Genomic DNA, 25,059 nt, shown 5'->3' with positions numbered 1-25,059 from the left:
CTCTTTACCAAGACTCTTACCATTTATTTATACATAAAAAAAAAAAAAAAAAAAAGACAATACTTAAAACCCTTATCCTACTCCTGGTTTATACAACTAATTTTAACCCCCACATCTTTTCAAAAGTGACAGGATATGAGTAAATCCATACAATGCAACACACACAAGTGTCAGTTTAGAGCTGTGGTTCTCAACTCAAAGCAGCTATGCCCCCAAGAGGACACGTGGCAGGTTCTGGAGGGTTTTAGCTGTCACAACAGAGCAAGGAGGGGATGCTAAGCTTCCTACAGTGCAAAGGACGTAGCCCCTACAGCAAAGGGTTATCCAGCCCCAAATGTCAGAGATTGAGAAAATCTGGTTTAGAGAAAACGGCCTATTCATCCATTTGAATTTTTCACGCAAATAAACAAACACATTTAAACTCACTTCACTGGCGTTGTTCTTGTTACACTAACCTAATACACAAGCTTCATCGGGCAGATTTAAACTCTGCACAACTCTGAGAAATTAGCAAGAGTGAAACCTGGAAGATTAAGGCTGAAGTCCTTAGATAAAGCAGCATAACCGTTACGACCACAAGCTTCACATTCCTACTCATCTGGTTTTCACTTCTAACCCTGCCAAACAGAACAATATCCTGCGTGTGCCTAGGTCCCCCGGACGCCCGCCCTTCGCTGCCAATCAAAGTGACAGGCAGGAAGCGCTGCTCCAGGCATCACCTCTGAAGAAGAGCCCCTTGGCGGGTCACAATCACTCTAAAAACACGGGTGCACACGCAAACCCATCCACTGTTAAGGAGGGCGCTTAAAGGGCTTTAGGGGCCCCTAAGGGCTGCTTGAAATTATGGGTACAAGTCTGAGTGCATTCTGACTCCACTGTTTTCATCAAACCCTCCATCCTAAAGGGCGACTAGCAGTCAAGGAAAAGCCAGTTCACATCCATCAATCCCACATCACTGACCTTCTTTGAGGTTTCCACTTAAAAGCTGCTTGTGTCTAAAAACAAAAGTGTAGAACACAGCTTGGCAGGCTGAATAAAATGGTCCATGGAGAGCAACGTCACAAAAGGCCTTTGTTCCCGAATCCTGGTTATTAAGGTACATGTGCAGCCAGTTAACCAAAAGATCTAGGCATGATTTTACAGTACTAGAGAAAAGAAAAATTCGAGTCAACTTCACTGGTTTCATAAAAACACAAGAGTGACATAAAAACACAAGAGTGACATAAAAACACACGAGTGACTTACAAAACAGCACACAAGTGGCTCTCACCACAAACTAAGAGAAGTCAATCTATAGGCCTCCTGATCTGTTCCCCAGGGGCACAGAGGGGAAGGAAAAGGACGGGCGAGCAGGAAGGCAGCTTTTCAATTACAAGGCAGAGTGCACGGACCTTTGAGGAATGAGAGGCAGGCCCCTAAGGATGCCTGAGGTCCCAAGGGATGGACAACCATTTCTCCTCATCAACTCCGAAGGACTTCTGTGACGGCCACCTGCCCTCTCAGGACAATATGGCCGAGGAATAAGCCACGTTTACCAACGTCTTACAAGGGAAAGATGGTCTGGCTGACTCCACCATTCCCTACAGGGTTCTCCTTACAAGGTTCTGATAAAGTTCTATGGCCTACAATTTAGGACAGAAGGACAGATGGCTTTTAGTTTTGGGAGATGCGTTTTTTTAATAGCATCCTCGCCCAAAGACATCTTCATGGATCACTGGAAGAAGCAGGCCTAGAGCTGGCCTCCTAAATAGATATTTCTATTACCTTAAAAGACTTTTTTCTTCAGCTTTAACAGATACAATTGATTCAGAATGCAAATGAAAAATGACAAACCTATAAAAGAATTAAAACAGTATACAACACTGTACAATATTCATGAAGACAGATGGATCTTCGTGTTCAAGTGTAACCACGCAAAACAAATGACAAAAGCTTTCCATATGAGGTTTTGTATCTAAAGGAGACATTTTATTCTGAAATTGCCTTTTGGAAATGTAAACATCTTGCATAGTGTGGAGGAACAGATTTTCTCACTTGAAAGTCAGACCAGAAGAAAAAAAAAAACATGAGGCAGGGGTTTCTCTGATTTAAGACAATGTTATAATCTTTTTAAAGCATGGCATGAAAAAACACTTGAAAATTAGGTTACTTACATAAGAGGAATAAATTTAGCTCTTGCCAAAAAGCTTCCAATATAATTTCCAGCAGCTTGCCTGATGATGGCAGGATTATTTGGATCCTGCAATTTTTCCAGAGATGCTCCAAAAATGCTTCTGCAAATCCCTATAAAAATAGAAGGTATTGCTCTAAACTTTTTTGATGTTTAAGAAATTCTGGCTATTGGAATCCTAAGATTTTTAACTCACCAGTAGAAGAAAGTGCTAGTATCTCACACTGCCAGTTAAATAATATATGCAGTTATCATCATTCATATTTGTACAATACTTGGAGACAATACTATTAAAAACAATGTTCCCCAGCATTAAACAAGATCCCAAAAGGTGCTGAACATCAAACTCAACTCTCCACACTTCACAGTTTCAGTGACAGGGCTTTGGAGTCCACCTGTTCTAAAAGCTCCACAAGTTGACTCGGATGGTTAGCCAGAAACAGAAACCAGCAATAACCCCCACTCATGTGGGAGCCGTGTGGCAGTACGTTCCAGAGTGTAAAGTATTCTCCCAGTCTCTGACTGAACATAATGAACTTAGCCAGAAACAGAAACACAGATCAAAGTTCAGTGTTTGACTGATTATGCTAATCACAGAAAAAAGATTAATTAAGCTTCTTTTTAACAAAGGACACAATCACCAACTTCTCCCAAACAGCTCTTTTCTATATTTAAATATTTACTTATTTATTTACTTATTTAGAGGGGGAGAGGGAGGGAGAGGGAGGGAGGGGGAGGGGGGGAGGGAGAGAGGGAGAGAGAGAGAGAGAGAGAGTGAGAGAGAGAGAGAGCGCGCGCGAGCGAGTGCGCACACATGCGCGGGGGGTGAGGCAGACAGAGAGAATCCGAAGCTCCACCCTGGCGGTGCGGGAGCCCGACATGGGGCTTGGACTCATGAACCATGAGATCGTGGCCTGAGCCAGAATCAAAGGTCAGACGTTTAACTGACTGAGCCACCCAGACACCCCCCAAATAGCTCTTTTCAAAAGTTATTAACACATACTTTGGGGCAAAATGAATTTAACCTTCTTACCCATGCCCAGTACTCTCCTGACTGTTCTAGGAAGCTACAAAAGAATTGTAAGGAAAGAATCTTCTGTATTTTCATTTTTTTCCAAAACAAAAAGCCAAAGCCTGAAGATTTAAAATTCTGGGTTTAGAAGTTGTTTGGGGCTAGTGAGGATCAACTGAGAAAACACAACAGTTAAATATCCCAGAGGATTTTAATAGCAGAGGCTCCAATTAAGGGGAAGGACACCGCCTAGTGGAGCAAATGCAGAATGGCCCTTTCAGAGCACTTGGCAGAGCTGAGCCGGCTGGTGCTGGCTGGCAGCAGCCAGCAATGCCCTCTGTTCTTTCCGGCTCTTTCCACATGTTAAAAAGAACAAGCTATTTTATGAAGGGCACTGGTAAAGTGAGCTCAAGGAAAAGAAATACTTCATGTCTCTCCTCCCTACCCCTCCACCCCAGTTTTTAAGGGGAAATCATGGGCAAGAATAAACTAAGCTGAGCTAATGGTGCCCCAGTACTCACCAGTTTAAAGCTGCAGAGGTAAAACATGAAAAACTGTACATGGCAGGAGGCGTGAGTGGGCAACAGGAGTTTGTCAAAGATGGTTATCAGATCTCGATATAAATCCTTTGTTTTGTTGTTATCTACCTTACCTAGAGAGAAAATTTGCCGTTTCAGCTTCACACTTTTCTTTAAGCTACCACTTTCATTTCCCAAAATTTTTAAAAATAAAATACCATTAAGGAACGTCACCCCTTAAGCTACGATTGTAACAAAATGCCATTTTTATTTTGCACAGATTTTCCTTTTTAACTGTAATAATCCAGCAGTGACAATGAAGCAGAACCTCATCTCACACGCTACTGTAATGCCCTAAATATGAAGGCCCCCTTTTTTTAAATGTTCTATTTACGTATTTTGAGAGATAAAGAGAGCATGCGCAAGCGGGGGCAGGGGACAGAAAGGGGAGGAAAGAGGATCCCAAGCAGGTTCCGTACCGTCAGCACAGAGCCCAATGCGGGACTCGAACTTATGAACTGTGAGACCAAGACCTGAGCCAAAACCAAGAGTCAGACTGACTGAACCATGCAGGCGCCCCAATATGAAGCCCTTCTAAAAGGCAATTTTACTATTTATGTGACAGGAGCCCTTTGATCCCCTAATTCTACTGCTAGGAACTTACCCAACAGGTACCTGGACACATATATACAAGAATGTCCATAACACATTCATAATGGCAAAGGGGGGGTGGGGGGGGGCGTGGAATGATACCAGTTAAATCCATACAGTCAACAGCAACCTAGAAGAACAGTGAATGGCCTCAGACAACGCACAACAGGTGAAAGGGGCAGATTATGAAACAATGCGTATAGCATGACCCCCAAATCCACTGAAAAACACACTCCTGAATACACACAAGTTAACAGAAAAAAACAAACCAACCATGTTAATAATGGTTCTCTGAATAGTACAGATGCAAACATTTAAGTTTTCTTTTTGGGGGCATCTAGGTGGGCATCTGACTCTGGATTTCAACTCAGGTCATGATGTCACGGTTCGTGGGTTCCAGCCCCACATCTCACTCCACGCTGACAGCACGGAGGCTGCTCGGGATTCTCTCTTTCCCTCTCTGCCCGTCCCCGACTCGTGTGTGCACGGTCTCGCTCTCAAAATAAACTTTAAAAATAAAAACTTAAAAAAAAAAATAAAACTAAATTGCCTTTTTAAATCCTTTCCTTCAATCCTTTCCAAATTTTCTCTCAACTGCATTACCTTTACAACAAAAGATTAAAGAAATAACACAGTCAACTCAGATTCATTCTGGGAATCATTCTTGAATCTTCACATGAACGGAAGAATCCTGTTTTGATGGCAAAGCCTCTAAACGAAAAGTTCCAGAAGAGCAAGAAGCGCACCAACTGGTTCACTACAGCACCGACACGTGGCCCAACACGGCACAAGGTCTCCAAAACTAACGCGTGACACTAAGCACCATGCGCCAACATGGACTACGCCCTTAGGTGTCTTCAACAGCTCGAGTGGGATCCGATCTCCACCCAACACTGAGCAGACTCCGTACTTTAACCCTTGACTGCGACAGTCACTGAAAGGATCAGGCGGCTTCGAAGAGAAACACAGCCGAGCCTGAATCCAGTCCCACCACGTTCAGGCGATGTCACACTGGCAGGTAACTTAATCTCTCTAAACCCTCTTTGCGTCCTCCTCAAAACACTAATTTTTACAGGATGTCTATCGCTGCCAGGTTCCACAGGAGCTACTATGACTACTGCACGTCGTTACCGTCTACATGGCAGACGTCCTTAATGTAGGACAGAAGCAAAGACAGCAGGATGTCCAGGCGCTCGGCTACAGGATGCACCATACGATCGGGCCTTTGTGCGTCAGCCTTTGTTTCACCGCCAGGGTCTTCGTCCTCATCCTTTGAAGACGAAGGAAAAACTGACATTAGAAACTGTAATAAAAACAGTTCTCAGAGATGATCATTTCCCTTTTTTAAGTTGTATTTATTCAAGTAATCACTACATTCAACGTGGGGCTCGAACTCACGACCCCAAAATCAAGAGTCACACACCAGCCAAGAGCCCCAAAAGGTAAAGCAAAGACACAGGTCCCCTCTCGGCAGGAGCTCCCCACCAGAAGTACGACTCAGAACCACTCAAGCAAGGAACTCAAACTAGAAGCAGATTCAGAGCCCCGCCTGACTCGCATCTCGAAGACCCACCCAAACCAAGGCCGTGCCAACAATGCAGCTTCCCCGAGCACCTGGAACGCACTGTGCTGGACACTGCTGGTGCCCAGGGCTCCTCTCCCAGAACAGGGCACCCCTGCCCCAGCTGCTGTGAGCACTGGTGGCCAACAGCCTCTCCAGAGGACCACCCTCGCACTCCCTCCTGCCCTCCCTGTCCAGAATGACCGGCTGACAACAGGTCACAGGAGGCCATCTCCCTGCTTTCAAGCTGGAATCAAGTCTATGGCGCCATTCCCGCTCCAGAGCTCCTGGGACCTGGGGTCATCATGCTATAGCTGGAACTCTCCCTTGTAGTCCTTCTCCTGCCCTTTGTCCCTAAATTCCACCCTCCCACCCCCCCACCCCTGCTCAGGCTCTCCTCCGGTGAACCGTGCCCCAGGCAGAGAGGTACTGCATTAAGGCACAGACTTATAAAATAAAGAAATCACACTGGGACTTTTCTATTTACCACTCCCTCGAAAACACACGTGCTTTGCAAAAACAAAAAAAAGCAGAAAGAGCAAAAGTTAAGAATAAAAATGAAATATACTTCACCACACCCAAATTCACAGCCATGGAAAGAACGAACTCTCCTGGGCAGTACGCAACATGGTAACAGCTACTCATTCAAGAATCACTGTTGGGACGCCTGTGTGGCTCCGTCGGTTAAGCGTCCAACTCTTAATCTCGGCTCAGGTCATGATCTCACAGTTCGTGAGATTGAGCCCCCATGTCAGGCTCTGCACTGAGTGTGGAGCCTGCTTTGGATTCTCTCTCTCCCTCTCTCTGCCCCTCCCCAACTTGCACTCTCTCTCCCTCAAAAAAAAATAATAATCATTTTTCAAGTTTGCTGAACTGTGAACTACTGTTTTAACCTAAAGCCTTGAAGAAGACGAGCCATTAGCCATCGCCTCCCGCCCCCTGGAATTAAGACCTGCACACATGTGCTTTCGTTAGGAAGCACTGACCATGCTGAAGAGTCCTTCTGGGGCATCTGTCCCACCGCCAGTCTGAGCAGCTACTTCTTCGGCATCCTCAATATCTTGCCGGGATGCGTTCACCTACGTTAAAGCAAAGGGGTGGAAAAGAATAAAATCATTGAAAGTACCTGGGAAGTGGAAACCCACCTGATTTACACACTTTCAAGGGTCCACCTGAGCACCCTTCCCAGCACTGTGACTCAATATACAAGTATGGTGCAAACCCATGCACTGGCCTGGGCCCCGAAGTAATTTCCAAGACTACAAATCAAACCCCCTTCACTACATAATTCTACAAAATTATTAGGAACTGTTGTGTGGTCTAAATCAACTTCAACAAATTCAACATTCATTCCGACTCTTACTATGCACAATTCACGTACGTGTCATACATAAAAGCATCTCATCAATCAACTGAGCAGGAAAATACAAAACGCGAGTTAAATTTGAATGACTGAATATTCATCCTGGTATATGCCCCTTCAGATACCTAGTTTAACACACCACTCAAGTCCTGCCTTTTTTACTATCATACAGGACCCCCTTTCTAAACGTACTCTAAAATGTTCTGTTAGTACGAACGAGAGAAGACTTTACAGATTACGTACTCGGTTGGCCAGACAGGTGGACCTCCCGGGAAGCAGTGCACCGGCCCGCCCACCCTCCGGCCCCTCCCAGACCTGCCCCATTGCGGCCTCGTTCTCCCCACAGTACCTCTCTCTCCTCCATCACTCACGGCTCCTCGGCCACAAACCTCCAGTCTTCCCAACCCTAAAGTCTCCCCTCGGCCCCGCTCATCCCTTCCTCACACCCTCAACCGAGGCCTCCGACAGCCCCACTTGCCAGCCACCCGCACTTTCCCCTGAAACGCAGCTGCCCCCTCCGGCGACACGGCAGCAGACGACCTCCTCATCACCAAATCCAAGGACTTTTGTTTTGCTCATCCTCCTTACTTAAAAATATCAACCACAGCTCACCCTACTGAGCGAACCCTGCCTGCTTCCAGATCCTCCCTGGGCATCCGTACCCGGTTTCCCACCCGCTTCCGATCACACTCCCTCTCTCCTGTCCTAAACAGCATCACTGCGCAGGTTTGCGCTCAGTCCCCTACCTGCAGCCACCACTGCTTGATGAGTATTCTCCCCCTGGCTCCGCAGCTGCACCCCGATCCACCCAAATATGGAACTCTTCCTCTTCCGACCTCCTCCTGACCATCCTCCTTACCACTAACGGCCAAGCCACACTCTATTCCACAGAGAGCTACCTTTCTCTTTCCCTCGACTTCCGGTCCAGTCTCCAGGACCAGTTCTCGCCTTTCCTCCCCGATGCCACTAGAACCCACCACTGTCACTTGTTCCCTCTGCACTCCACTGCAGGCCTTTTTAAAAAAGAGTGTAAAGAATTCAACATTACTTCCTTAGGAAGGCCTTCCTGATCCCCTCACTTACATCAGGTTCTCCAGCACATAACGATGCATGTATTCCACTTATAGCATTTCCCGCAACTGTACTTTTTTGTTTTTTAACGTTTATTTATGAGAGAGACAGAGACAGAGCACGAGCAGAGGAGGGGCAGAGACAGAGGGAGACACAAAATCCGAAGCAGGCTCCAGGCTCTGAGCTGTCAGCACGGAACCCGACGTGGGGCTCAAACTCACAAACCTTGAGATCATGACCTGAGCCGAAGTTGGACGCTTAACCGACTGAGCCACCCAGCTGCCCCACGACTGTACTTTCATGTGTGCATGACCATCTGATTAATGCCTCGTTCCCCAACCACGAGATGCAACTGTCTACAACCACCAGCACATACATCAAGTTTAAGAAACATTCAAAGAAATGAATCAAAGATGGAAATGTGGATTCTTCCCCATTGCTGCTACCATTGCTTCACGTACTACTATATATATTTAACAAATGCAAATCAAGGAGAAAAACAGATTACCAGATACTTACATCCAACTTGAGTAACTTTTCGATCACAAGCTCTAGAATTTCATGCCTCAAGGTTGGAAAATATACACTAATCCTTAGCAAGTTATGAACATAACATTCCTAAAACATAAAAAGACAAAACATTTCAACAGAGAATAAATGTTTCATAATTAGGTAAGCAAAACATCAATTACATGATCTTTAGTTTCTTTTTTTAAGTTTATTTATTTTGAGAGAGAGAGAGAGTGTAAGCAGGGGAGGGGTTGGGGGGGGGGAGAGAGAGAGGGAGAAAGAGAGAGAATCCCAAGCAGGCTCCATGAAATCAGCACAGACCGACATGGGGTTTGAACCCACAAACCACAAGATCATGACCTGAGCCAAAACCAAGAGCCGGGCATTTTACTAACTGAGCTACCCAGCTACCCCACAACCTTCAGTTTCCATTAAACAGAAAAAAAATAGACTATCCAGCAACACAGAAACTATACTGTTTATCTATACAATGTTCAGTATAATTAATCTAATCACCCCAGTGAATTAAATTTGTGATCTGTACACTTCTACAAGTGTTTTCTTTAGAAAAGTTTGAGATAAAATTCATACACAAATCATCCATTTAAAATGTACAATTCAACACTTTTTAGCAAATTCACTTGTGTAACTGTCCCCATAATCAATTTTAGAACATTCTCATCACCCTAAAAAGGAACACGGTATCTTTTGTCTAACGTGTATTTGTGAGAGGGAAGAAGTGAGCAAGCACACGTGCAGGGGAAGGGCAGAGAGGGAGGGGGACAGAGGATCTGAAGAGCATTCTGTGCTGACAGTAGACAGGGGCTTGAACTTATGAACCATGAGATCATGACCTGAGCCAAGGTCAGCTGCTTAGATGACTGAGCCACCCAGGCGCCCCAACACTGTATCTTTTAGTCATGTACCTCCCCCCAGCCCTAAGTAACCACTAGTCTACTTTCTATGGATTTGCCTATATTCTAGATATTTCACATCAGTAGAATCTTATACTATGTGGTGTTTTAGCATGCCTTCAAGGGTCACTCATTTTGTAGCAAGTAACCACTCCATTTTAGTGCCAAATAATATTCCACTGTATGGACATAATACAACATTTGTTTATTCATCAGCCCATAAACATTTGCTTATTTCTGTATTTTGGCTATGATGAATAATGCTGCTTTTGAATATTCACATAAAGCTGTGTAGACACATGGTATCTTTCCTCTCGGACAGACACTTCTCAGCGGAAATGATGGGTCACGTGGCAATGTTTAAACCTTTCTAAGCAACTGCCAAGATGGTTTTCCAAAGCAGTTCTACCACCTACTGTCTATACTCGCACCAGCAACGTGGTGAAGGTTCTGACTTCTCCCCGTCCTCACCACGACTTGTCACTGAGTATTGCCATCCTAGCGGGTATGAAAGGAGATCTCTTTACTAAAGGTTTTGACTTGTGTTTTCCTGACAGCCAGTGATTCACATGTTCACTGACCATTTGTACATGGATTCTGGAGAAATATCCATTCAGATCTTTTGCCCGTTTTTAAATTGGGTTATTTGCCTTTTTATTATTGAAATACTAAGAATTCTTTATATATTCTATTTTAAGTTTATTTTCAGAGAAAGAGCAAACACCAGTAAGGGAGGGGCAGAGAGAGATGGAAAGAGAGAATCCCAAGCAGACTCTCCACAGTCAGTGCAGAACCCCACTCTGGGCTCAAACTCACAATTCAAGAAATCATGACCTGAGCCGGAACCAAGAGCCAGACACTTAACCGACTGAGCCCCTCAGGCACCCCAACAGTTCGTCGTATATTCTCGATATACTCCTTGATACAATACGTGATTTGCAAGCCCGCTGTTTGATTTTCACTTGCTTGAAGGTGTCCAATGAAAGAAACACAAATGTTTAATTTTAATCAAATCCAACTTGTCTGGTTTTCTGTGGCTGCTTGCGCTTCGGGCATCCTATCTAGAAACTGTTGCCCGATTTCAGGTCACAAAAATGTTCACCTATGTGTTCTTCTGAGAGCTGTTTTTAGCTTACATTTAGGTCTTTCGTTCATTCTGTTTATGGGGGAGCAAGGGGCTCTGCTCTACCCCATTCTTTGCATGTAGATTTCCACTTGTCCCACAACCATGTGTGGAAGAGATCTTCTTTTCCCCATTAAACTGCTTTGGACAAATGGCTTGCGTGTGTTGATCTTATGTTTTATAACTAGGCTGAACTCACTTTAGTTCTAATAGTGCTCATGAGGAATCTTTAGGATTTTTCTAAACGTTAAGATCATGTCATCACAAATAAAGACAGTTTTACCTCTTTCCAATCTGGATGCCTTTTCCCTTTCTTGCCTAGCTTCCCTTGCTAGAAGAACCTCCAGTCCACGCTGAACAAAAATGGCAAAAACAGGGGCTCCTGGGTGGCTCTGTCGGTTGAGCATGTGATTCCTGATTTCAGCTCAGGTCATGATATCACAGTTGATGGGTTCAAGCCCCGAGTTGGGCTCTGGTGTGGAGCATGCTTGGGATATTATCTCTCTCTCCACCCCACTCCCCTACCTCTCTGTCCCTCCCCCTCTCATGCTCTCACTCTCTCTCAAAATTAAACTTTGAGGCACCTGGGTGGCTCAGTCAGTCAAATGTCCAACTCTTGGTTTTGGCTCAGGTCATGATCTTACGGTTTCGTGAGCTTGAGCCCCACATGGGGCTCTGTGCTGCCAGCACAGAGACTGCTTAGGATTCTCTCTCTCCCTCTCTCTTTCTGCCCCTCCCCCCACCCTCACACTGTCTCTCTCTCTCTCTCAAAAATAAAAGTAAATAAATAAATAAGCAAAATTTTTTTAAAAAGGGGCAAAAGCAGACATCCTTGTTTTGTTCCTCATCATAAGGAAAAGCTTGCAATTGTTCACCATTGAGTGGGATATTACGTGTGAGTTTTTCATAGGTGCCCTTTCTCAGGCTGAAACAGTCCCCTTCTGTTTTTGTCATGAAAAGGTTTTAGTGTCTGTCAAATGCCTTTCTGCATCTGGTGAGATGATCATGTGGTCGCTATCATCTGTTCTATTGACATGGTCATTATATTAACTGATCTTAACAAATATTACATAAACCATGAATTCCTAGGATAAATTTCACATGGGCATAATGCATACTCCTTTTATGCTGCTAAACACAGTTTTCTACTGTGTTGAGAATTTATCTATATTAGTAAGAGATGCAAGGTTTATAATATTCCACTTGAAAGTGACTATCACAAGCATTAGCAAAATTTATTAACTCCTTATTTAATACTTAGAAGACTATTTTTGACAGAGAGAGCATGTGTGCACGTGCACATGTGAGCAGGGGAGGGAGAAAGAAAATCTCAAGCAGGCTCCATGCTTAGCGTGGAGCCCCACTCAGGGCTCGATCTCATGACCACAAGATCATGACCTGAGCCACAAATCAAAAGTCAGACATTTAACCAACTGAGCCACCCAGGCATACCTTATAATACCTTATTTAGAAAACAATAAGCTATGCTTAGAAGGAAACCACTATTCGTTACTGAAAACCACAGATCATCTAAATATTACACAAAAACTTAAAAATTCATCCATAGAAAGTTCTGCCTTCATGTTCAAATAAGGCATGTTTATAACTGGTAATACATAAACTATTACCTTCTAGTAATTGTTATCTGTATAATCATTAAGCCTATCCAGATATTTCTGAAACAGACTCTGCCCTTGACTTGCGTCAGGGAAAAAGGCATTGGGGATCCACAGTCAGTTCCTAAGAAAGGAATGTGAGTCAGGTTCTTAGTCTTGCGTTTAATGTATAAGACAATTGGTAAGAAAAACACATAACATCACCTAAAAGTAACTTACAACTTTTCCGTTATTTCTCCCATGAAAAGATTTCTTACCAAGGTTCTCTCGGATTTTCGAACAAATGGAAATTTTTCCACCAATATTGGCATAAGAAACCACGGTGTCCTAAAAAAACAAAAGGAAATCAACCAATCCATGTTAACTGGGCTTTCTTGGAAGGTAACGTTTCCGTTCTAAGAGCAAATATGGAGGCAAAAGGTAAATGGTAATCAACTATCTCAAGTAACTGGAACCTAAATGCATAGCTTCAGAGAAAACCTAGGATAACTTAGGGGAATATAACCTCCCATCAACTTTGGTATCAACAGCAAGTTAAAGGGGGATTCTTAGTTCTACAAAAGCAATAGAGTTTCAGTTTAAAACTTAAAACGTTTCCCACTGCGTGCACATGTATTACTTTAAAAACAAGAAAAAATTATCAAGTTAGGTAATTTTTAAGTTAGTAAATAATAAACTTACAAAGGGAACTTGAAGTCCACTCCCCCCAAAAGAAACCTAAGCTTCTCTTAAAACTGTAATTTTTAAAAAATTAATATGTAATGAACAATACTGGAATTGCAATTTTTATTTATATGGCATGACACGGGGATTGCTCACTGAAAATTTTTGGACATAGTATCTGTTGAAGATAAAAGCAGAATTTCAACCACCACTATACAAACTTTGGAAGAGAGTCTGCATACAAGTTTTAAATAATTTAAATAATACTAATTAAGCTACTAATTCTTAAATAATTTAAACAACTAAAGACAATGAAGAGAACTATAATGCCATTTTTTTGTAGAATGTGATGTTGAAAAAGCCTACAGAAACATGTAGCATACAACCTGAGCTTTGATGCTATGAACATAGTAATTTTCTACTAATTGGTTATCATTTTCTTGAGACTTCAAGACCATGATTCAAAAAAAAATTAACAGGATACTCACGATGGGACATATCTTGCTATTATTTGCAAGGCTCTGTGACAGGTGTCAAAAGTGGCAGGAAGATCTACAAGTAGAAAAGTAAGAGTATGAGCATAACAATAAAACTGAAACCTGAGAAGTTACAAAATTTTTTTTAAGTTTATGTATTTACTTTGGGGGGGGGGGAGGGGACGGGCAGAGGGAGAGGGAGAGATAGAATCCCAAGCAGGCTCCGCACTGTCAGCGTGGAGCCCGATGTGGGGCTCAAACTCATGAACCATGAGATCATGACCTGAGCCGAAACCCAAGAGTCGGATGCCCAACCGACTGAGCCACCCAGGCGTCCCCAAAAGTTACGTATTTTAAGCTAAAAACACCCGCTAACCAAAACTGAATCATTTACTAGCGAAATGTTAACTTGGAAGGTTTTTCTCTAACACCAACTATCACTGCAGACTAAGTGGATTAGTTAAATAAGTAATGCACTGAGGGCAGCTGATCAGACGTTCTTGCTGAAGGTCACAAAAAAATTCCATCGGAGGTTGCCATTTGCTGCTGCCTACCCATTAGAACAGCTCCTGGCCGGGGCGCCTGGGTGGCTCAGTCAGTTGAGCGTCCGACTTCAGCTCAGGTCACGATCTCGCAGTCCGTGAGTTCGAGCCCCATGTCAGGCTCTGGGCTGATGGCCCAGAGCCTGGAGTCTGCTTCCGATTCTGTGTCTCCCTCTCTCTCTGCCCCTCCCCCGTTCATGCTCTGTCTCTCTCTGTCTCAAAAATAAATAAATGTTAAAAAAAAAAATTAAAAAAAAAAAAAGAACAGCTCCTGGCCTCACCCAGTGTTTTAACATTGAGCACGCATTCTCTAAGACACAGGCAGGTCCCTTGCTTTAATCTTCTTTATACTTACTATCATCTTCGTCATCGGAATCCGAAACATCTACGTCACCTTCTTTAATGACCACTCGTGCTTTGTGAGGGAAAAACAAAATACGTTATTCTTTTTGTCACTGACCTAAACAATCAACAGCTACACAAGAAAGTGATTTTTTCCACTGTGCAAACTTAGTACAATAATTAAATTTACAGCCAAAAAAAAAGTCAAGTAACTTTACAGTTAAAGCTAAAATTTCTGAGTTCTAAGATTCCAATAGAATCTCATTAAGGTAAATTCCAACCCATAAAACAAACAAACAAACAAAAAAAAAACAACACAGCAACAAATCCAGATGCTTCTACAGACATCATTATAGAGAACACACATGCACCAAAACTGCTAACATGCAGCTCAGAATTTTCCATGTTGGCACAATCCCCACAGTGTTCCAAGAAGTATTTAGTAATGGGGTACTTAAAAAATGAAAAATCAAAGAAAGCAAAGAACCACTTACGAGGTACAAAATGAGAAACAATCATGCTGAGACAGGGTCTAAGGAAGACAGTCTGTGCTGATACAAGATTACCAAGAAAAGCCAAATACTCCTCCACCACCGTCTGACTTCTGTTTAACCACTGCAATCTCTACAGGTGGGAGGAAGAAAAAGATAAAAGAAACATGTTACTGATACAACATATTCTGTTTCCGGAGTATTGAAATCACATACTAGTCAGTAAAATAAATGGTAAACTTACCAATAAATATTGATAAGCTGCTCAAAGTCTTTAGTCAAGTACATGATGGAAGAACGGAATTCTAACAGCCAGTTAATGATTTGGTCATCCTTAAGGCAAACAAAGAAAAGCGCTTTCAAAATCACAAATCCTCTAAAATAACTGGAGGTAATACCTACCTTGCACCAGACATCTACCAATAGTATTTAAATTAGGAGAAAAAAGTCACAAACTTGCACTAAAGCCAAAACTGGAATGAAAATGTCTTAATTTGTATCAAAACAAAAGAACGTTACATTTTCTGATTTTAAAAAGTTAACACAGGGATGCATTCCTGGCTCAGTCAGATAAGTGTCTGGCTCTTGATTTCGGCTCAGGTCATGATCTCACGGTTTGTGGGATCGAGCCCCCTGTTGACTCTGTGCTGACAGCATGGAGCCTGCTTGAGATTCTCTCTCACCCTCTCTCTCTACCCGTCCCCTGCCTGCGCACACGCTCTCTCTCAAAATAAGTAATAAGCTTAAAAAAAAAGATGTGCTATATAAAAATGATGGCTCCAGTACGTCATAAAATATTTTTCAGGCAATAAAATTCCTGTTCATAATAACTTTTAGTGACATGGGAAAAACTTCTAAATAAAAAGAAAACAAGCCATGTATAAAATATGCTATCAGTTAAATAAATATAAAGTATCAACTATAAGGACACCTGGCTGGCTCAGTTGGTAGAACATGCAACTCTTGATCTCAACGTTGTGAGTTCAAGCCCCATGTTGGGCATAAAGCCTACTTAAAATAATAAATAAAAATAAAAATAAAAAGCTTTAGGGCACATGAGTGGTTCACTGGGATAAGCATCGGACTTTAGCTCAGGTCATGATCTCATGGTTTGTGAGTTTGAGCCCTGCATCAGGTGAGCTCAAGCCCCACTTCTGGTGAACTCGAGCCCTACTTTGGGTAAGCCCCGCTTCTCTCTCTCCCACTTTGCACCTCATAGGATTCTCTTTCTCTCTCTCTCTCTGCCCCTTGCTCACTTGCACCCTGCCCCCACTCTCTAAAAACATAATAAAAATAATAAATTAAATATATATAATATATTGTTTGTATTAACACATACACACAACATACATAAAAAACTAAGACCCTCCAATTTGAAAGAAATGGTTAATGCTGATTAAGACTCACACAAGAGGGGCGCCTGGGTGGCTGTCAGTTAAGCATCTGACTTTGGCTCAGGTCATGATCTCACAGTTCACAGGTGCGAGCCCTGCAATGGGCTCTGTGCTGGATAGCTCTAAGCCTGGAGCCTGACGCCTGCTTCGGATTCTGTGTCTCCCTCTCTCTCTGTCCCTCCCCTGTTCACACGCTCTCACTCAAAAATAAACATTAAAAGTTAAAAAAAAGTAAAGACTCCACCCGAGAAAGGGACATACAAATACACAAAAGCAATGTGTTATAACCATAACAGTAGACTGTTAATAGACAGTACTGTACTTACAGTAATAACGAGCAAGTGAGGGAGGGGCAGAGAGAGGGAGACACAGAATCCGAGGCAGGCTCCAGGCTCTGAGCTGTCGGCACAGAGCCCAAAGGGGGCTCGAACCCACAGACCACAAGATCATGACCTGAGCTGAAGTCAAACACCCAACCGACTGAGCCACCCAAGTGCCCCACTTCTAGTGATAGATTTTTACAGACAATATTGTACCTACAGTGATAAACCATCAACAGACAGGGCTGTACCTGCTGTTACAGACTGATACTGACAGGGAGTATCGTTCAGCAGGAAGACACCAGGCACCAGGCACGGTGCTCAATACCATGCGTCTGCATCTTTTACTAATCCTAACAATGCTGAAAATGGACTCCTGGTATTCCCATTTTATAGTTGAGGAAGCAGAGACTAAGAGAAATGAAGAAGCAACCTGCCCATTCAAGAAGCTAATAAAGAGGGGCGCCTGGGTGGCTCAGTTTGTTAGGCGACTGACTTCGGCTCAGGTCATGATCTCACGGTTTGTGGGTTCGAGCCCCGCGTCGGGCTCTGTGCTGACAGCTCAGAGCCTGGAGCCTGCTTCAGATTCTGTGTCTCCTCTGTGTCTCCCTCTCTCTCTGCCCCTCCCCTGCTTGTGCTCTATCTCTCTCTCTCAAAAAATAACATTAAAAAAAAATAAAAAGTAAAAAAATTTTTTAAAAAGAAGCTAATAAAGAACCAGGTTCAAACCTGTCTGTCTGGGTCACAGCCTATGCTCCATCCCCTGTCCCACAATCCCTTGCTCCACTCAGGAGCTCACCACCTCTTCCCCACCTTCATCCCACCACTGACTGCTTTCCACGTGCTATTTGTGATGAACTTCATTGAGAATATTTCCTGAAGAAACCCCAAGTAAGCTGGCAGTAAAATAACGTAAATCACAACTCGCTTGCACTATGGTAATTTCATATGTCCACCGCCATTAAGGATAAGTTAATGGTGGCTCACCAAGGTCTGAGGCAGTGAAGACAAACTAAGTTAGGTGCAAATAAAAAATACATGAACTCTATCCTATCCCCGTTCCACCAAAAAAAAAAAAAAAAGTGCAACAAAATTATAAAGATAACATTTAAAAAGCTCCATTTTTTAAAGTAACCTAGTCATAGTCTTTGGTGCTTTAGTACTGAACCATTATTAGAAGCAAATTGCTTCCAACACTCTCTGAACTAACATAGACACACTGATGCATTTCTTAGTATGCCAAGACACCAAGAAGTGCTGGTAAAAAAAATACAGCGGGACAAAGAAAATGGTCCCTGGAACCTACAGAAGAACACGAGGATAAGGGAAAGCTTGAGACAGCACCACTTCTGCTGTCGGTCTCTGGTGGCTACATCCTCACAGAGGGACAAGCACGTATTCAGAAAACCAATAGTACAGCTGTGGCTGGAGTAGATGGTAAGCAAGCCAACAGATAAATCTGGGAATCAAAGAGGGGACAGATAAATGACGGAAGTCCTTGTAAGTCGGATTTGTAACTAGGAAGATCTGCTGGAAGGGTGGGAAATGGAGTGAACCAACACCTATGTGCTTAGAGAGAACCAAGGAAAATTCCAGTAAAGAGGACACTTCAGCTGGATCTTAAAGAGTAGGAGTTTAGTAGGTAAAGCAATAACAACAGTGAAGACTAATACAGTAATCACCGTGCCAGGCACTATTCTAAGATTTTAACACATACTAACTCATTTAATCCTTACGACCATTCCATGAGTACGTGACACCATTGGTTCCCATCTTACAGATGGGGGCACTGAGGCACGGAAGTGCAGTAAATCTGCCCTCAGCCACAAAGCCAGCATGGGAGGGGAGGCCATGTAGCCAGAGCCCATGCTCAAATAGGTAGCAAATAAAGCAGATACAGAGGACCTCTCCCAGCCACGAAGAAAAGGCACATGCAAAGAGATAAAGATGAAAAGAAGTAATGCTCCACGTGAGTTGTAGAGATTACCTAATTAATTAAATTAAATTTTAAAAAGCTGAAGAGGCAAATTCATGGAATAAAGTATCTAGTGAGGACTGAACACAGAAACAATGTTGCAGACCATGCTAAGAAGCTGGTTCTGTGTGAAAAAGGCATGAAGTTTTCTGGCAGGATGGTGCCCTATTTTAGAGATGCCTCAGGCTGCACTGTGGAGGGTAAAATTGGTGGGGGGTGGAGGTAGGGGTGAGGGGTAATGTGACATAGAGGAGAAGTGGAACCTAGGTAAGCTAAAGGAATTAAGGGAAGAATCCAGACAAAAAAGCACCAACAATGCAAGAAGCCTTTAAGGATATTTTTTTTTTTTTCCCAAAGGCCCTGGTAAATCAATGGATACAAGGGGTGAGAAAAACCCCAAGGTTCCTCGCTCAAGAATTAGGTAAGCAGTAAATCAGTTAAGCACATAAAGAAGGTTGCAGAGGAGTGGGTTTGGGAGAGAGAAAATGCTAACTTTGGGGCATCAGTATTACTTATGGGCTGGCAGTTAAAAAACCAGTCTAGGGCCCACAAGAGCCATCTGAGCTCTAGATACAAATTTGGAAGTTATGAGGACAAAGGTAAATTCCAAAGCTTAAAGGGCCTAAGGAGATCACACAGGAAGAATCTTTAGAATGAGGAAAGGGTCAAGTTTGGAAACCTAATCAACACCAAATTTAAGAACCCATCACAATAATGATTGGACAGAAGTGATAAGAAGACCGCAAGATCCTAGAAACCAAAGGAAATTTAAGAAGTGGGCAGCCGAAGGGGCCTGGGTGGCTCAGTCGGTTAGACATCCAACTCTTGATTTCAGCTTAGAGCATGAACATGCGGTTCGTGAGTTCGAGCCCCACAATGGCCTCCAAGCTGACAGTTCGGTCGGCCCGCTTGGGATTCTCTCCCTGCCCCCGCCCCACCCTTCCCTCATTCTCTCTCTTTCGATATAAATAAATAAAACCTAACAACAACAAAAAAGTGGGCAGCTAACAGTGTCCACTGCTACAAGGAATTAGTATGAGGCTTGAAAAAAAGTCCACTGAAATGAGCAAGGAAGAAACCACTAGTAATAGGTCACAGTAATCACCGCAGCGGATCTCACAGGGGATTAAAACACGCATGAGCAGTGAGACAGTTTGAGCTGTCACCAGGAACAGTTAACAACCACAAAGCCTTTTGTGTCAGGAGCTGTTCCAAGTGATTCTCGTGTATTAACTCACTGGATCCTCTAAAACGTCTGCACTTAAAATACCTCTATTGTTTTCCTGACTTTATAAAGATGAGAAACGCAGGCAGTGAGTTAAACAAGCTGCCCAAGATCACACACTGGGCAACCACAGAGGAAGGATTTTTATCCCAGGCAATCTGACTACCATGGCCACTCTTCCCAAAACTGGGCAAGAAGGGAAGAAAAGGGAAATGAAATTTCCTGAGTTGTGACGAGATGACAGGTACGTATTAGAAAGGTGCACCTCTTGAACTTCTTGCACCATCTGCAAAGACGCTAAAAAGAGCAGTTGCTTGAAAGGTAAGTCATCTTTTCTTCTTGCTGTAGCAGCGGAGAGATGTGAGAGCTGCATTCGGCACAGAGGGAAGAGGCTCTAGGAAAGACGGGCCCCGGGGGCTCAGCCGGTCGAGCTCCGACTTCAGCTCAGGTCATGATCTCACGGTTCAGGAGTTGGAGCCCCACATCAGGCTCTGTGCTGACGGCTCAGCACAGAGCCTGGAGCCTGCTTCGGATTCTGTGTCTCCCTCCCTCTCTGCTCCTCACTCGCAGTGTGTCTGTCTCTCCCTCTCCCTCAAAAATAAACGTTAAAAAAAATAAGAAAGGAAAGGTAAAGCAGGGATTCTCACCTGAGGACTACCAACATTTAGGACTTGATAATTCCCTGTTGTGGAGGGCTGCTCTGTGCATTCAGTGCTGGATGTTTCAGTGGCATCCTTGTCATCCCCCCCCTAGATGCCAGTAGTACCCACGCCCTCCCCCCAGATGTGACAACCAAAAATGTCTCCGGTTCATCACCAAAAGTGCCCTGGGGGCAAAAGTGCTCTTGGTTGAGAACCACCGCATTTTTTTTAAATATTTTTTTTTCAACGTTTATTTTTATTTTTGGGACAGAGAGAGACAGAGCATGAACGGGGGAGGGGCAGAGAGAGAGGGAGACACAGAATCGGAAACAGGCTCCAGGCTCCGAGCCATCAGCCCAGAGCCTGACGCGGGGCTCGAACTCACGGACCGCGAGATCGTGACCTGAACTGAAGTCGGACGCTTAACCGACTGCGCCACCCAGGCGCCCCAAGAACCACCGCATTTTAAAGTGAGGATCACACAGAGAGCCAGTTCTAGAGGATGGAATAGGACCAAACGTGCAAATTAAATCCATGCAAAATGGCAAGAACTTTGCTAATGATCAAACATAAATTAATTACCTTTATGTCTGGATCTGACAGCTGGTTCTTCAACAACTCAAAGTCATTTGTTTCACCCTAAACAAGGACCAAAAAAAAAAAAAAAAAAAAAAGTAGTTTTGCTTGCTTCAGTTTGCTATTAAAATCAAGAGCAGGACTTTTAATTCTTACAAAAGGAACAGCGTAACATTCACACATCAACTGTGGATTGTAAAATTGTAACTACAAACATTTAAAAACTCATGTTAGTGGAGCTGGACAGCTTGGAAAAAAAGAAAATGACTACTAAAAAGCTGTTCACATTCAGATCTACTTGCGTCCTGACATCTGACGATCACATTCGATACAAGATACCATCCATTTGCGTATTCGCACTAAATGCTTATATATATGAAAACAAATATTTATATTTTCCCTCCATCGCTGAGATTTAACAGAATCCCTTCTCAACTACCACAAAACCAAACCAAAAACAAACAAAAAACCAAACCCCTCTTGGAGAGCTGGTTTACTGTCCCAAAGCAATGCTTAGGTAATTCTTTCAGAAATAAAACACTCTGACCTAAGGATTTTTATTCCAGCACTTGCTAGAGTTTTTTTAAAGATGCTACATAAATGGAACATTTGAAGATATGAAACCTCAGCAAGAGGTTATCTGAGCTGACAACATCATGCTGTTATTAAATAACTGACTTCAAACCGGTATCTAAATTCATTTTATTATGTCTACGTGACTGTTGTATAATGGCTACAACTGTATCCTGACCCACCAAAACCAAACCTCCCTGTGTCAATTATATCTCAATTAAAGCAGGGGGCAAAAAGCCACCAAACCTCATGTTATCTCCTCTTACCTTTTTGTACTTCAACAAGACTTCTGTCACAGTCCCACCAAACCGAACGGTTTTTTCTTGGAGGAGAATTGAAGAAATCATTCTCTAACGTGAGCATATCTGAAAGTCTACAGAACCAAGATAATCATACTATTACATGCAGGGCAGAGAATAAGAAAAAATCAGAAGAGCCAACGTTTACTGAGCCAACATCATTCAGTGGGACTATCACTAAAGCCTCCTAACTGGCTTCCTTGCTTCCACTCTAAACTCCAACATTCTTCGTTCAATGACCTAATGATCTTCCCCAAAATTGCATCATGCTATCCTACCCTCCCTGTTAAACTCTCCAAAGGTTTCCCACCTCACTTAAAATACAAATCCAAGCTCTTGGTCCGGGTCTTCAAGGTCCTATATTAGTCTGGCCCCTGCCTACCTCTGACCTCACCTCCAGCCACTTAACATACTGCAACCATAGTGTGCTTTCTATTCTTCAAACTTGCCATGCTGATTCCCATTTCTTTTGCTGTTCGCTATTAGAAACACTCATCCTCCAGATACGGACACAGCTGGACTCTCGTCTTCCCTCCAACTGAAGCTCAAATGTCAGAGAGACGATTAAAGTACCCATCCTCTCTCTCCTGGTCCCCGTTTTACCTCTTCACGGCAGATCATCACTGCCTGAAACCAGCCCTTTCCGTTATTTACTGGCCTCTTCACTGTCTTTCCCTCCTGAGATTGTAAGCTCTGTTGAGAGCAGAGATGTTGTCGCTTTTGATAGACTACTGTCTCCAGGGTCTAACACAGAGAGAGTATAGGTGCTTAATAAACACCATAAATGATACTATGCTAAGCGTTTTACAAAGTTTTCTTCCTTCAAATAGAGCAGAGTAGTTGGGGGGGGGGGGAACCACACCAGTATCCTACTAATGACTCTCAAAGCCAAACCCCAAAATGTTTTATGGGGATTAGGGGCTTTAAAAGTGGAAGACAGACTGTTAAGAAAACGTGTATGCGGAAACAAATTTCAAACACCAACAAAAAATTAAGAGTTGGTTTGCCATTAATGATAGCATTCGCCTGATGATTCAAACAGCCCAGGGAACTCTTTCCAAATCTACGTGAAGAAAAGGGAGGAATGAGGTAGTACCCGGGCCTGGGACGCTAGGCGGGAGCCCACTGGGGAGAAAAGACCCTTGAACGGAGAACAGATGCATTTTCCCACCTTTACTACCCACTTAAGGGCACGGGCTCACTCTCGAGAACTTGAGATGACCCTCTACCGTTGCTCCCAGGACTCCTTCAGCTCTGCCCCAGGCCCTGTCACATTCGCTTTCCTAACCCCGATCCTGAGCTTTGGCCCCAGATGCGCAGAAGGAAGCGTCCCGGACTCTCACCCGGTCCTCGATGCCCCCAGCGTCTTGACTGCAGACGCTGAGGCTGCCGCATCTCCCGGCAACCGCGTGTGAAGCAGCGGGGCCGCCATTGGGCCCGACAAGCGCGACGACTGCGCCTCTCCCCGGAAGTCGTGGGCCTTCTAGCCGCCCCTGTGGCCCGGAAGACGTGCGCGCGAGCGGCGGCCTTCAGCCAATCAGGAGCGCCATGGGACCGCTCCGTGATCCCGGCGGGCTAGAGCGCCGCCGAAGCTTTCTCCTCCCTGCCCTGCCTCCAGGCCCCTCCTCTCAGTTGGAGGACTTTCCCCGCCTCGCCAGGTGCGGCTGTGAGAGCGGCCAAGGCGCTGCGAGAAGAGAGATTCCTTGGCAGCTCCGGCCAGCCCTGAGGGTCCCGAAGGAAGGTCAGGGACCGTTAGTGGACCCTACTGGTCGGGTGCCACGAGTATTATCTTTTTGGAGTCAAAGCATCCCTTAGTCAAACTGAAGAAACCAAAGCTCTGGTTAACACCAGCACCAGAGACAAGGGGCAGCCGGGATTCGAACTAGGCTCCTCCACCCAGCATCTAGTGGGGGGTGGGGGAGGGCTCTATACCCTCTGCGCTATCCTCACAGAGTTTGGAACTAATCTTATCTTTGCGGAAACTGAGGTTTGACGGACCGATTTACCCAGAAACTCAGAGCTGAAATCAGAGAGGAGTCAGTTTTCAAGAGGCGTTAGTCCCTTGAACTTAAATTCTTTTTTAATTTATTCATTAATTTTGAGACACGAGATAGAAAGCATGAGTAGGGAAGGGGCAGAGAGAGGAGAGGAAGTGAAAATCCCAAGCAGGCGCTGCACCGCCAGTGCAGAGCCCAACGCCGGTCTCCATCCCGCAAGCTATGAGATGATGACCTGAGCTGAAATCCAGGGGTCCTCAGTAGCTTAACCCAATGAGCAACCAGGAGCCACTGAACTTACATTTTTAAGGGAGGTCCAGGGGTCCGCCAGACCTGCTGCAAGCAGGGAAGAGTCTTTTAGTATAGGGAAGGGCAGGGCCCAAGGCACGGTGGGGGGGGAAGGAAGCAGAGGGAGCCCCTCCCCTTAGTTTCTAAGAATGGAAAATGTTGCAACCTTTGGAAACTGTATAGAATTATCAAAAGGACATTAAGCCAGCTACAGCCGACTTGTTACATATAAAGCACTGTTCGATTTTGCAACAGTGTAAATAAGTAACTCTCTGCCAACTCTATAAGGCTCCACCATTTCTTACCCCACTGGTTTAGGGCTCCTTCAGAATGTTGGGCAGAGATTTTCAGTGTCCTGAGAGCAGGGGAAATTGTACCCTGGCTCACAAGATTCCTCAAGACAGCCGTTGAAGTGGGAATCTCTTCCCCTCCATCCCCAAAGCAGAGGGGGAAAAAAAAAATCACAATTCGTTGGAACTCTCATACACTGTCAGAAGTTAACTCTGCACCGCCAAGCAATTTGACAATTACTTATCCTTTCATTTTTTTCAAGTCTGACATGCACGAAAGAGTGTAAGTTAAGAGCTCCCGGGTGGCCTCAGTGGGTTAAGCGTCCCACTCTTGATTTCAGTTCAGGTCATGAACTCATGGTTCATGAGTTCAAGTGCCGTGTCAGGCTCCATCCTGACAGCGCGAAGCCTGCTTGGGATTCTCTCTCCCTCTCTCTGTTCCCCTCCCCTGCTTGGCA

General features: G+C 44.1%; 1 protein-coding gene across 1 annotated transcript in view; it reads right to left on the bottom strand.

Annotated features, from left to right (window-relative positions):
- Window positions 1-23,486, bottom strand: part of RRN3 (RRN3 homolog, RNA polymerase I transcription factor) — a 31,280-nt gene extending 7,794 nt beyond the window's left edge. The window contains 16 exon segments of the mRNA XM_030301665.1: window positions 961-1,145; window positions 2,154-2,250; window positions 2,253-2,283; window positions 3,704-3,834; window positions 5,483-5,621; window positions 6,899-6,991; window positions 8,866-8,964; window positions 12,767-12,836; window positions 13,661-13,724; window positions 14,546-14,605; window positions 15,027-15,156; window positions 15,264-15,356; window positions 21,161-21,217; window positions 21,994-22,047; window positions 22,049-22,100; window positions 23,370-23,486. Of these exon segments, the coding sequence (XP_030157525.1) occupies window positions 961-1,145; window positions 2,154-2,250; window positions 2,253-2,283; window positions 3,704-3,834; window positions 5,483-5,621; window positions 6,899-6,991; window positions 8,866-8,964; window positions 12,767-12,836; window positions 13,661-13,724; window positions 14,546-14,605; window positions 15,027-15,156; window positions 15,264-15,356; window positions 21,161-21,217; window positions 21,994-22,047; window positions 22,049-22,100; window positions 23,370-23,458 (1,444 nt within the window). The 5' untranslated portion in view covers window positions 23,459-23,486.
- Window positions 23,487-25,059: the final 1,573 nt, after the last annotated feature.

The sequence above is a fragment of the Lynx canadensis genome, chromosome E3, assembly GCF_007474595.2.
Source record: "Lynx canadensis isolate LIC74 chromosome E3, mLynCan4.pri.v2, whole genome shotgun sequence".
NCBI classification, from domain to species: Eukaryota; Metazoa; Chordata; class Mammalia; order Carnivora; family Felidae; genus Lynx; species Lynx canadensis.
Note: the sequence above shows the minus strand (reverse complement) of the source record. Positions and strands in the feature narration are given on the sequence as shown.